At 39.0% G+C, this 13802-nt stretch overlaps 1 protein-coding gene across 1 annotated transcript in view; it reads left to right on the plus strand.

Annotated features, from left to right (window-relative positions):
• The window catches only part of PCOLCE2 (procollagen C-endopeptidase enhancer 2), a 64429-nt gene that overhangs the window by 32760 nt on the left and 17867 nt on the right, over positions 1 to 13802 (plus strand). The window contains exons 3-5 of the mRNA XM_046001449.1: positions 2202 to 2457; positions 7416 to 7540; positions 10990 to 11126. Coding sequence (XP_045857405.1) covers positions 2202 to 2457; positions 7416 to 7540; positions 10990 to 11126 — 518 coding nt within the window. The remainder of the gene's footprint in view (positions 1 to 2201; positions 2458 to 7415; positions 7541 to 10989; positions 11127 to 13802) is intronic.

Genomic DNA, 13802 nt, shown 5'->3' on the forward strand with positions numbered 1-13802 from the left:
CCTGTCTCTAGGCACAACAGTCCATGGTCCTTTCGAAGGCGGACCCTCCCCCCATCTGTGCCTCAGAGCAAATTTTCCCTTGCCTACTCAATGCCATTTCTCCACCAACTCTACCTCTTTCCTGCCTTACCAGTTTTGCCCTCTCTGTGAAATTATTCCCATTGACATGCAAATGAGTCTTAATAGAGCCCATTTTAACTATCTTGCCTTGACCCCCACACCCTCTTCAGGCTACCCAACTATTACTCTGTTCATCTTTCCAGCAAAGCTCCTTGAAAACTTTGTCCCTATTCCTCTCACCCATTTTCTCTTGATCCTTCTCTTACCAGGCTTTATCCCTGCTGCTCCACCGAAACAGCTTTTTCAGAGCCACCAGCGATCTGGTTGATAAATGTAGTGGCCATCTTGCAGTCATCTTCCTTGACTCAGCAGCCACTCCTAACTCAGCAGACTACTTCCTCCTTGAACACAGTCTTTTCACTTGGCTCTGGGCACCACAGACTTCTGACTGCATCCTACTTCCTAACTCAGTTTGACCGTATCTGGAAGACCCGATGGCACCAGAGCCCCCCAGGGGTCAATCCTTCCACCTCTTCCCTTTTTTACTCACTCTGTACGTGGAAGAGTCTCAGAGCTTTGAATTACCCTCAATACAGTTTATCTACACATTTACACAGTCCCTCTTCATGCAGGGACAACCAACATTAAATTAACGTAGCTCAGATCGGTTTTGGGGTTTTTTTGGGCTGGAAAATTTTCAGTGATTAATAGCTTATATTTATGATTACAGATGTGGCGTCACATTTTTGTAATTTTCTGATCATAGGCTAACTAGAGATCGCATGCAAAAAAATAAATACAACCAAAAAACCCAGACTCTCCAAGAACTATCTCAGTGAGATGTTTAAAAGTTGAATTGCATTTTCTGCTATCAGCTTCATAGACTGTGGCTTTGGAACTTCTAATACACTATTAAGATAAGCTCCTAGCAATTAGAATACAGCCATGACAAAGCCAAAATACCCTTTTGAGACTCCTGCACTACGGTTTTTGCCATGGGGTGTGTATGTCTTTGACACCAAAGGCAAATAGTACTGAAACACTGTTTCTTATCACAGGAAAAAAACAAAACAAAACAAAACTATGGCACTGAACTCACCAACACAGGAAGCCATGTTTATGTTAGAGCACCTATTGACCCTTGAATAGGAGGAATATAAACCAACTGCCGCTGGCTGTTGTGGGTTTGTCTTTCAAATTACTGACTTTTTGTCATCTGTAAAATGAAATTCTTACATCATACAGTGGAGATCTCATCGAGTTGAAAAGATAAAATGCATCTGGTTGTGTGACTTTATGATCAAATGCTTGGTTGAGTAAATTAAAAGATGGTGTGCACTGGAAAAGAAATGGAGCTTTTGTTAGAATCCTGCCAAATGCTTTTGTAGCCATTTTTCTGCCTGTTCAGGGAACAAGGAGGGAAACATCATAAGATTTCTATGGAGGAAATTATGGTGAAGAAAGTTGTATAAGAAAGTGAAAACTCAACTTTTTCATCAGTGCATTGTGTTTCAAGGACACCTGGTATATAAAGTTTCCATGTGGAAAACAAAAACTCAGTGACTCTGAGAAGAGATGATTCAGTAATTAGCGTAATCAGTATAAATAGTTGGTCTGGATTTTTCAGGACCCAAACTGAAGTGTCTGTAAATTAACTGCACAATTGCCAAGCAATCCAGACTTGATAGAAGTATTCTACATATTGAGATTATCCTGTTGTATTATTTGTGAAGAATGCTATTTCAAATGTTTCTTTGCCAAGCAATATCTCTGGGTGCCATGGTGTTTTACAATTTGCAAATGGGTGTGCTAAGGTCCAGTCAGAACTGGTATTCTTTGTAAGCAGTGACTTACAAATTTTAAAAACTAACCCAACATTTTGCAACTTTGTTGGGATAAACTCTCTAGGAATAAGTTTGTGTTCTTTCATGAACCGTGGCATTTGTCAAAAGACAATAAATACTTATATTTTATTAGGAATTCATTATGGTAGAAAACCTTTTCTGGGTTAGTTCAGATTTGTGGGAAGAAAAGCATCGTCTTGGGTATATTATATTTTAATCTGCTCACTTCAGGCTAGATGGGAAGACTTCAGATACTGTTTTCATGACATGGTTTTCCAATTGGTAATTTCTCTCCAGGTTCCTGAAGGAAAAGTGGTAGTTCTTAATTTCCGATTCATAGATCTGGAGAGCGACAACCTGTGCCGCTATGACTTTGTAGACGTGTACAATGGTCACACCAATGGCCAGCGTATCGGGCGCTTCTGTGGCACGTTCCGGCCTGGAGCCCTTGTGTCCAGCGGTAACAAGATGATGGTGCAGATGATTTCCGATGCCAACACGGCTGGGAATGGCTTCATGGCCATGTTCTCTGCTGCTGAACCAAACGAAAGAGGTAGCGTTTCCACATAATAGCAATCACGGCGGTAATAATGGCTTACGGGTTAGTGTGCCTCCTATGTGTTAGACTCTGTCCCAGGCTCTTTGTATGTGTTTACTCCTTTAGCCTAAAGTTGAAGAGCAGTTCTTCTCAGGCAGAGCTAATAAATGCTGTTGAACTACCAAGAGACCATTCAAATATTTATTTATTATAATTATATATTATTATTTATATTTAATATATAGTATTTATTATAATACTTATTACTTATTATTTTATTTTATTTTTATTATTTTTTTCAAAAAAGTCTTTTTTTAAAGCCCATGTGATTCTTATCAAAATTGAAATATAGAAATTCCTGGAGTAAAAATATGAAGCTTGCATACACATATACACAAACTGATATCGAACATATCCCTTCACTCCATTATAGTCCCATCTTGGAAAGAGACGCAGTCGATGATTGCCATCCCTTTCTAGGTACAATTCTGCAGTAGCTTCTTAAAAATCTAAGTGGGATCATACATTCATACTATTTCACAGCTTTTTTTTTTCACTTAAGAACTACATATTGGGTGTTTTCATGTCAGTACATATGAGCACCCATGGGTAGAAACGTCTACCCTGAAGAGATAAGATTGGGCAAAATCTGTTAAATATGCAGCCTTTTCCTGGAGGGCATTTCCTGGTCTGCTCTTGCTTCAGGTTGTTGTTCTGCATTTTGGTTGGAGATGTCAGAGAACAGACTCTGGGGCTGACAAGAGCAGCCAGAACGTTTGGGAGGAAATGCTGGCTGGGAGCTACAGAGGAACTGAGGCACAGAATGTACATGTAAAATCCACCGAGATCTCTCTTTGGGCGACAGCCAAACTCTGTGTATATAGAGGGGAGTCCAGCTGACCCATCACAAAAGCATCAGCTGAAAGGTGAAAGTGAACAGAGATTACGGCTGCTGCACGCGGCCGGGGAGACCCACCGTGAGCCTGAGTCTAGGCAAGTGAAGTGCCTGCTGGAACCCAAATCCTTTTTCACATGAACACAACAGAATCTAGAGTCTCTGAAGGTATCATTCATAATATCCAGTTTCTATGTGGTAATACCAGAAAAGTGTGTCTATATTCAAGAGGAAAAGCAGTCAGTAAAAACCAGTCCCAGGATAACTCAGATGTGGCAGTGAGCAGACAAGCTCTTAAAGGAACTGTTGTAACTATGTGTAAGGACTTCAAGGGAAATAGATGTATAGTAAGTAAACAGACTGAGAATTTCAGGAGAGAAACAGAACTATGAAACTATAAACTATATAAAAAAAAAATCGAAGAGCAATGCTAGAACTGAAAGAGACAGAATCTGAAATTTAAAAATTTACCTGATGGGCTTTCAAGCAGATTGGAGATGGCAGAAGAGTCGATGGATCTACATAGAAATGATCCCATCTGACGAACCAGGAGGAAAAAGATTAAAGAAAAAGAGCCCAAGAGAGTGAGGCAATGTCAAGTAGGACAGGAAAATGTCTGAAGAAATAATGGCTTGAAGCCACCCACATTCATTGAAGAACATTAATTTTATAGAGCCAAGAAGATCAACAAACCCCAAACAGGATAAATTTTTAAAAAGCCACACTGAGGAACATCAAAATTGCAGAACTTTAAATATAAAGAGAAAGTTTTAAAATTAGTGAGATGGAAATCAAATCACATACAAGGGAAAGATGGTGTGAAGGATGGCTTTCTTTTCATTAGAAACAGTAGAGGCCAGAAGGCAGTAGAGTAGCATTCTTAAAGTAGCTGGAGTAAAACTATCAGCCCAGAATTCTATACCTGGTCTTCAGAAATGAAAGTGGATTAAGGACATTTCTTGCATCCCAAGAAATATTGAAGGAAGTTCCTCAAGTTGAAGGGAAATGGTCCCACAGGGTAACACGAAGGTAATAGGATTGGCAGCCACTGGAAATGGTAAATATAAAAGACTACTGGGGCGCCTGGGTGGCTCAGTCATTAAGCGTCTGCCTTCAGCTCAGGTCATGATCTCAGGGTCCTGGGATCGAGCCCCACATACTCAGTGGGGAACCTGCTTCTCCCTCTTCCTCTCCCCTCCTTGTGTTCCCTCTCTCACTGTGTCTCTCTGTCAAATAAATAAATAAAATCTTTTTTATAAAAAGACTATATATTATTTTCTGTTCTTAATTTCTATACATGTATCTGTTCAAAACAGAACAAAAAGAAAAACACCTTTAATACTGTATTGTAGAATGTGGAATGTTTGATATAGTATATATGACAATAGAACAAAGGTGTAGGTAAAGGAGAGGTAAATGGGATTTTACTGGTACACACACACACACACACACACACACACACAAAATACGTGAGGAAATACAATATTAACTCTAAGCAGATAGTGATAAATTAAAGATGAACATTGTAATCCCTGGAGTACCCATTAAAAATGCAAGAGTTATAGCTAAAAGCCAAAAGGTTAAAACAGAATACTTAAATTTTTCAATTAATCCAAAGAAGGCAGGAAAGGAAGAAACAAGAGATGGAATAAGAGAAAGGTGTGCTAGAGCAAAGTAGCAAATGGCACACCAAGGCCAAACATATCAATAAGTAAATTGATTGCCAAGGATTAAATTCTCCAGTTAGAAAACAGAGATTATTAGAACAGCTTAAAAAGCAAGGCCTGCCTCTATGTTGTTCACAAGAGAGCACTTGAAATACAAAGACAAACTAGGTTGAATGTAAAAAGATGAAAAATAAGGACCATGCAAACATTATTAAAATGAAAACAAAAATCCCAATAAATATGAACATGGGCCAACACTTGAACAGACACTTCACAAAGGAAGAAGATATATGAGTGATTAATAAGTACATGAAAAACTGCTCAGTATCATTCGTTAACAAGGTAATGCAAACTGAAACCACCCTGAGGGGCACCTGGGTGGCTCAGTGGGTAAAGCCTCTGCCTTCGGCTCAGGTCATGATGTCAGGGTCCTGGGATAGAGCCCTGCATCGAGCTCTCTGCTCTGCAGGGAGCCTGCTTCCCCATCACTGCTTGCCTCTCTGCCTACTTGTGCTCTCTCTCTGTCAAATAAATAAAAATAAAATCTTTAAAACCACCCTGAGGAACCGTTACAAACCCACCAGATTGGCAAAAATAACTGATATCGTCAAAGTACGACCAAAGTGCTCGTACTTGGAGATGTACAAAATGCTGCAACCTCGAGGGGAAATTGCTCGTAGTTTCTTCTGAAATTAAACATTGACAGCTATTCTTGGCCCAGGAATTGCTTTCCTGGGTACTTGTGCAAGAAAAATGAAAATGCATGTCCACAAAGAGAATTGTACAAAGCAGTTCACAGCAGCTTCATTCACAATAGCCTGAACTGGAAACACCCGAAGGAATGTCCAGCAGAAGAGGGAGATAAATTGTGTTTCCATACCCACAACCACCCGGCAGAGTAAAACAGCAAACTACGAATACAAACGGCAACATGAATGCATCTCAGACACCAGGCAGGGGAAGCCAGACACAGAGGAGTCCACGGTACATGAGTCCATGTTTGGGAAGCACTAGAATAAAACTAATCTAAAGTAAAATTTTTCAGAAAAGTGGTGTGAAGAGTTGGCCGATTGGGAAGGGATACAGGAATTTGGTGGGAAATGGATTCTGTATGGTCACAGGAGTGTGGCTTACACAAGGAGATTAATTTTTCAAATTAGTACAGCTAATATTTGTGCATTTCACAGTACATGAATTTACCTCCCTGAAATCTCTAATAATAAAGCAGGTGGTGGGGATTGGATAATGGTATTAATAAAAAGAACAGTAGAATGATAATTGTTGAAATTGGGTGACGGATACATAGAAGCTCATTATATTATTCTGTTTACTTTGTATCTGCCTGAAATTTTCCGTGATAAAAAGTTTTAGAAATTATCCAACCTCAATTTTTATAGTGCATTTTCTTAGAGATGCCTTTTAAGAATGATTATCTTCTGTGTCAAAGACATAATATAAAGTATTAAGTTCTCTTAGTTTCAGTTCAGTTTTTGTTATTTAATTCAAATAAAATTAAATTTAGAACTTTGTATTAAAATACTGTTTTGGGGCACCTGGGTGGCTCAGTCATTAAGCCTCTGCCTTCGGCACAGGTCATGATCTCAGGGTCCTGGAATCGAGCCCTGCATTAGGCTCCCTGCTCTGCAGGAAGCCTGCTATCCCTCTCCTACTCCCCCTGCTTCTGTTCCTGCTCTCACTATCTCCCAATCTCTGTCAAATAAATAAAATTTTTAAAAATATATATATTGTTCTGAAATTATTCCTGTTGACCTATCAGTATATATGCACGGAGATGTCTGAAATGATGTTTCTCAAATATTAATTGTGGTTAGTTTTAGGTGGTTGGATTTGGGGTAATTTTCTTTTTCTTCTTGATGCTCTTCTGTATTGCTGAAAATTTATAAACACTTTTTACAAACAAAATCTGTTCTTAAAAATTATTAAAGATGCGTAGCATATAGAGTTTTCTGGTAATGAGAGTATTCTCTGCCAACATATTCAGATTTTGTCGGTGGGCATGCATTTTAATCCTATTAATAAACACCTCTGTCATGAAGGTTCTTTAAAATCTATGTGATTTGTTGAGCCAGCATGATTTCTGAATGTTTCATGTCCAAATGTCTTGTTTTCACTTGCCCAAAAAAACAGAAAGTAAAGAAGCTATAGGCCTGACTCCACTCCTGTGCTCTCTTGTGCTGATGTGATAGGTCAGGTAACAGAGATCATTCAGTGTGTGGCTGATGGTGGAGGGGGTGAGGGTTATAGGAGGCTGTGTAACCATATTTTAGGAAAAAATTGAAGAGCTTCTGCCATTGGCTTTATTCACTGTATTATTACCAATATTCCAAATCCCAGTCTTTTATATTGCATTGCCATAACCTGGATTTTTTTTTCATACTTTAAAAATTCAGGGGATCGGTATTGTGGAGGACGCCTTGAAAGACCTTCTGGCTCTATTAAAACCCCCAACTGGCCAGACCGAGATTACCCTGCAGGAGTCACTTGTGTGTGGCACATTGTAGCCCCAAAGAATCAGGTAAGATTCCCTAAAAACATGAAGAAAGCGTGCATGTGTGAATTGCCTAGATGATGCGAGCGGCCCATCTCTCAAGAGCTTAGCATGCAGGGTGACGAAGGCCCTGCTGGACGCAGGTATCTTCATACAAAGACCCAGATTAAAATTGCTTTTGCACTATTTGACTTACAAAAGTTGTGCATTTAATTTACGAGTATATAAATATGATTTTCAAATTTCAATACAAATAGTAAGCAAATCCCTGTGAGATTTCCGAACCTCAGAAGGTGTGGTAAACAGCAGTGACTTGAGTCTGGGAGGATTGGAATCCCCAAGTACATGTAGGTTTCAGGTCACCATTTGTTCACATGGAGATGAACTGTGATGCCTTCACCCGGCACACCACATCTTCCCCTCAAAGAACGAGTCTGAAGGCTAATATGCCTTGTGGGTATATTTTTTTGGTTGTTGTTTAATATCAAATTTATTCAGGTTCCCCACAAATAACTTCATTCATTGCTGTAAAACAACCAACAGAGAAGGTCTGGTTTTCCAGTGCTTATTAGTTTGTGGTTATATGAAATTTTACCATTTCTGGGAACCACTTTCAGATATGAGTTGCAGGACAAAACTTAGTATGGGAATAGACCAAGTCTACTTTTGTGGACTTGGGAAAATAACTTTTAAAAAATTGTTGTTATAAACACTGCAGACTGTACTCAAACACTAGAGGGTGAGTGTTATGATACTGTCTAAAAAAAACTTTTCTAGGCACCCGAGTGGCTCAGTTGGTTCAGCAACGCACTCTTGATTCTGGCTCAGGTCATGATCTCAGGTTCCTGTGATGGAGGCCTCAGACCTCCCACTCAGCAGGGAATCTGCTTCCCTCCTTCTGCCCCTCCACTCGAGTGTGTGCACATGCTCTTTCTCTCTCTCTAAAACAGATAAATAAATCTTTAAAAATTTTTCTAAGCTGAGCTTTTGTATGACTTACACAAATACTATTTGTCATATATTGATTTTTTAATGGAAAATTATTCAGGCAAATATACCATGCAAGTTAGTGATTTGAACTATCTCTCATACACACACACACACACACTTTGATCATAATCTCCAAACCCAGTTTTATTTTCAAGAATAAAAATATGGTCATTTACTTAATGATGAAAGGTTCTACAAATTTATTGAATTTTTTAATAGTTTAACACTTAAAAATCACATTTCTTGATATTTAAGCCATTATGTAATTTTTTTTTTAAAGGTTTTATTTATTTGACAGAGAGAGACAGCTAGAGAGGGAACATAAGCAGAGGGACTGGGGAAGGGAGAAGCAGGCTTCTGCTGAGCAGGAGCCCAACGTGGGGCTGGAGCCCAACATGGGGCTTGATCCCAGGACCCTGAGATCATGACCTGAGCCGAAGGCAGGGGCTTAACCCACTGAGCCACCCAGGTGCCCCTCCATTACGTAATTCTTGAGATTGTGTTGGTCGTTTTTCTCTCTGTGACATGTGGAAATGTATTAATTAGCCTAAATAATTTCCGCTTAGTTATCCTTGCAGATTACAATTCAGCATCTTTTTTCCATTGTTCATCTCTTTGATTATTTAAACTTAAATTTGGCTTTCATTTTACGAATGTGATTTTTGGCTTCAGTCAAGTATTTTTTTTTTTTTTTTAAGATTTTATTTATTTATTTGACAGAGATCACAAGTAGGCAGAGGCAGGCAAAGAGAGAGGGGGAAGCAGTCTCCCTGATGAACAATGACCCGAGCCAAAGGCAGAGGCTTTATTAACCCACTGAGCCACCCAGGGGCCCCCAGCCAAGTAGTTTTTAATGACTAATATAACACCTGAAATCATGGAAGCACTGTCAAAGAAGAATATAATGGGAAGATTAAGTCCTAAGTACTTTCTGTGCAAATCTGTGAGCATTTTCTTCTGTTAAAGACTTATTTTCATTTTTTTAATCATAGCTTTTCCCTTTTATCTCCTATTTATTTACTTATTTTTAATCCTTTCTCCAGAAGTTGTTATGTGACTAATTTCTAAGTAGAGAAAATTCAGCCAATTTTTAATAATCTGGAAAACATTTTATTACTAACCAGGGAGAGATTATTGGACCCAGAGAGGAAATATTTTAATATAATTTAAAGCAGTGCTAAATATGAATAAGCTGTTATTCAGCCATAACTGGTGCTGACTTTTTAAAGGTGGGTAAATATGTAGATATGTGACAATTATGTTCAAAGCCAAAATTTACCACTTGTCCCTCTGTGGTGCTGTTGCTGTTACCATCTTCATCCAATTATTATGTGTGAGTCTCCTTTAGCTAATAACTAGGGCCTGTCCTAACAGAAATTAATGCCCGTTATCTTCTCTAAGCAGCAGGGAGGGTTGCCTGCCCACCTGCATAGAACCAGCTATCTGGGTACCATGGGTATTGATGAACCCAATGAGATTTCCTTTGAGTCACACATTGGAGGTGCCCTGGAAAAATCTGCTTGTGAGGGGAACGTTGCCTATTAAAACAAAACTTCCTATTGATTTGAATAACTTAAGGATACTATTATTGGTACTAGTACAAAAAAACTAATACTTAAGAAATCTAACACTGACTTTGTTTGTCAGTGCTTTCAAGCAGCCTCTTCAAAAATCAACCACATCACCAAGTAGGCTGTGCTCAACTCAGTAGGCACACTTTTCAAACAAACTTCAGGAAGACTCACAGTCAATCTCTACTTCCTGAATCTCTGGTCCTAAAGACTTTATCTTCTTAGATGTAATAGGAATATTATTCTCCTTCCCTTGAAAGAGGAACAACTCTGTCCAGCATCTCACCTACCCAAATACGTAACACATACACCACACCTCAACACACTCCAATATAGGGGACATCTCAGAGGAGAAGAATGAAGTTGGTATATACCTCTGCTTCCCACTCCAACACGTATCCAGTTATGGTCTTAACGTAGGTTGTTAGGGTTACATGGTGTTCCCATACATTTGTAACTGTAGGTGAACAGATCTCTCAAATTTAAGATATTTTTTTTTTAAAGATTTTATTTATTTATTTGACAGATAGAGATCACAAGTAGGCAGAGAGGCAGGCAGAGAGAGAGTGGAGGAAACAGGCTTCCCGCTGAGCAGAGAGCCTGATGTGGGGCTCGATCCCAGGACCCTGGGATCATGACCTGAGCTGAAGGCAGAGGCTTTAACCAACTGAGCCACCCAGGCGCCCCTCAAATTTAAGATCTTAACTAAGGTTGATCTTTTGGAATGATTAAAATAAAAAATACCACAGTTTTGTTAATTAGAGAAGAAATATGAAAACAATAAGAAACAATTCAAACAGAATGAGCACATTCTTTACCAAGGAAAATCTTGCAGATCTGGGGAGAGGAAGATTCCCGTTTGAGATTATTCCTCAGTGCTATCTTGATATTTCTAATGTTGTGCTTTCTCTAAAGCTGATAGAATTAAAATTTGAGAAGTTTGATGTTGAGCGTGACAACTATTGCCGGTATGATTTTGTGGCTGTGTTCAACGGTGGAGAAATCAATGACGCTAAAAGGATTGGAAAATATTGTGGCGATAGCCCACCTGCGTAAGTAGTGCCTGTGTTATTTCTCTAATGTTTTAGTGGCTCTAGACTTCTTTTTTAGTCAATTACCCAATTATATTTCTATTTATATTTTATTTATATAAATAAATATATTTTATTTATAAATTTATAAATATTTATCAATTTATTTATTTATGTTTATATAAATGTTATTTTATATTTATAAAATTTATCTATAAATTTTATTTTAAAATTTTAATTATTTATAAATATACAAATATATTTATTGTATTTATATACAAATATATGTATTATATATCTATATTTTATTTTCTGGGGGATTCTATGCTGTTGTTGTTTTGTTCACAAATTCTGGGGTTCCATGGCTGTAGAGTCCCATACAGCACCAGCACTAAGAGTAGCCAGCCCAGAAAGCAAGGCAACATTGATGAGTGTAGTGAGGCCTCGACAGCCAGACAGATTACAGAAGCAGGGTTGGTAATGCCCCAGAGTCAGCTGCTAGCCAGATACCTGGAGATGTCACTGCTCTACAAAGGTGACCGCAGGCATCAGAGTGGAATGGGGGAAGTTCTGTGGAGAAAAGCAGGCGGCTGAAATTGAAATGACTACAGCTCAGTGTGTCTAGCTTACTGAGTGGGTGGAGCTTATAACCCTTGACCTCAGGGCCATAAGTTTGAGCTTGTAGAGATTACTAAAAATAAGGGGGGGGGTCATGGGTGGCTCAGTCAGTTAAGCGTCTGCCTTCAGCTCAGGTCATGATCCCGGGGTCCTGGAATCGAGTCCTGTGTCAGCTCCTTGCTCCCCAGGGAGTCTGCTTCTCCCTCTGCCTGCAGCTTCCCCTGCTTGTGCTTTCTCTCATCCTCTCTCCATCTCTCTGTGTTAAATAAATAAATAACATCTTTAAAAAATTATTACAGCTTGCTGTCAAAGTCACCATTATGCCAATTGAAATACCCTTTCTAATTTGTTGCTTAAGCATAATTAGATTATATGCGTCACTTGATTTTACATGCATGTCTGTGATTCCCCTCGATGCATTTGAGTTAAAGCAAAGTAGTTTTCAACTTAAATTCATTTAGCTTAAGTTTGATAATACAAAGAATTCTTAATATATGCAAGTTGGTTAAAATTTGAACATTACCATACCCAAATTTGACTCTCCAGCTGAATGTGTTAGAGAAAGGCCCATTTCTCAGCTCTCAGAGAAGGTGTTCCTTCTGTATTCTTCTCCTGTTGCTGCTCTAACAGATTAACACAAACCGAGTGGCTTGTAGCAACCCATTTATGCTCTTACAGTTTTGGAGGTCAGAAGTCTGAACTTAACTTTCACTGGGCTAAAGCCAAGCTGTCAGCAGGGCTGTTTGCTTCTGGAAGCTCTGAGGGGAGAATCTATTTCCATGCCTATTTCAGCTTCAAGAAGCCGCTGCATGTTTTGGCAGCGGTTTCCTCCTCCATCTTCAAAGCACATCACTCCTATCTCTGCTTCTGTCCCGTATTGCCTTCTCCTCTTCTGGAGTCAAACCTCTCTTTTCTAAGGACACCTGTGGTTACATTTAGGGCCCACCTAAGCAATCCAGGACACTCTCCCCCTTTTTGAGATCCTTAACTTAATCACACCTGAGAAGTCCCTTGCACATAAGGTAGCATATTGACAAGCCCCAAAGATTAGACTGTGGACCCTTGTGGAGCCACTGCTCAGCCTACCACATGCTCCTTTATTCAAAGCCAGTCCTTGCACCTATATCCTCCTTCTGACCTTCTCCTTTTCTACCTTAATACTTCCCTCTGTCCAATAGTCCTCTTCTTCTTCTCCATCATCTCCACCTTTAACCTCTGCCTCTTTTTTGTTTTTCTTTCTTTCCCATAGCCTATAAATTTAAGTTCTACTGAATTAAGGGGCAAAAAAAAAGGAACCCTTTCTTGACTCTATCCTGCTGTTACTTTTTCTGCCATATCTCTCCTTCTCTTTATATTCAAACATTTAAAAAAAATTTTCTCAGTTTCATTTTCTAGCAATATAGAAATGAAGGTAGCCTTTAAAAATCATACAGGGATAAATACTAAACAGTGTTCCTAAGTTAAAAAAATATTTTTTTAAGCATTGCTCAGTTGGCAAAAAATAAAAGAACTCGTAAGGGGTCAAAAATGTTAAGAAACCCAAATCCGAAAGAATAAATACTTGCAGGTGACATGTGCCCATTCTTGGTAACCTAGAACTTCACTCACAGCAGACCAAACTTCGAGATAGGAGACAGAGCTCAGAGTCCAGGCAAGGGATGAGATTGGATCAAAGTCCAGAACATAAGTAAGGCACCCATAGGAAGTGACCCCAATGTGACTGGACTCATTCTCCTCCCCACCAAGGGTGAAGGTAAGGAGATTGACTGTTTGGGCTTTGGCACTTGGTAAAGGGAAGAAAAAGTATTCTCTCATGAGAATTCCTAACCAAAAACCAGTCCACATGTGAGTCTGAGGTTAGAATTTACACTACCTGACTATACAAAAAACTGCAGCCCAGAATTTAAAGTTTCCCATTTGGTAGTGCCCAGAGGGACTGAGAGGAGAAAACACAAATCCTGTCTGGAAGAATACATCTAACATAGGCTTTAACAATTCCTATAAGTAAGTTTCAAGAAATATAAGTTCCCAATCTAAAGAATCATAAAACGTAAAGGAAAAGTTAACATAAACAAGAAC

The sequence above is a fragment of the Meles meles genome, chromosome 4 (genome assembly GCF_922984935.1).
Source record: "Meles meles chromosome 4, mMelMel3.1 paternal haplotype, whole genome shotgun sequence".
In the NCBI taxonomy this organism is placed as follows: domain Eukaryota; kingdom Metazoa; phylum Chordata; class Mammalia; order Carnivora; family Mustelidae; genus Meles; species Meles meles.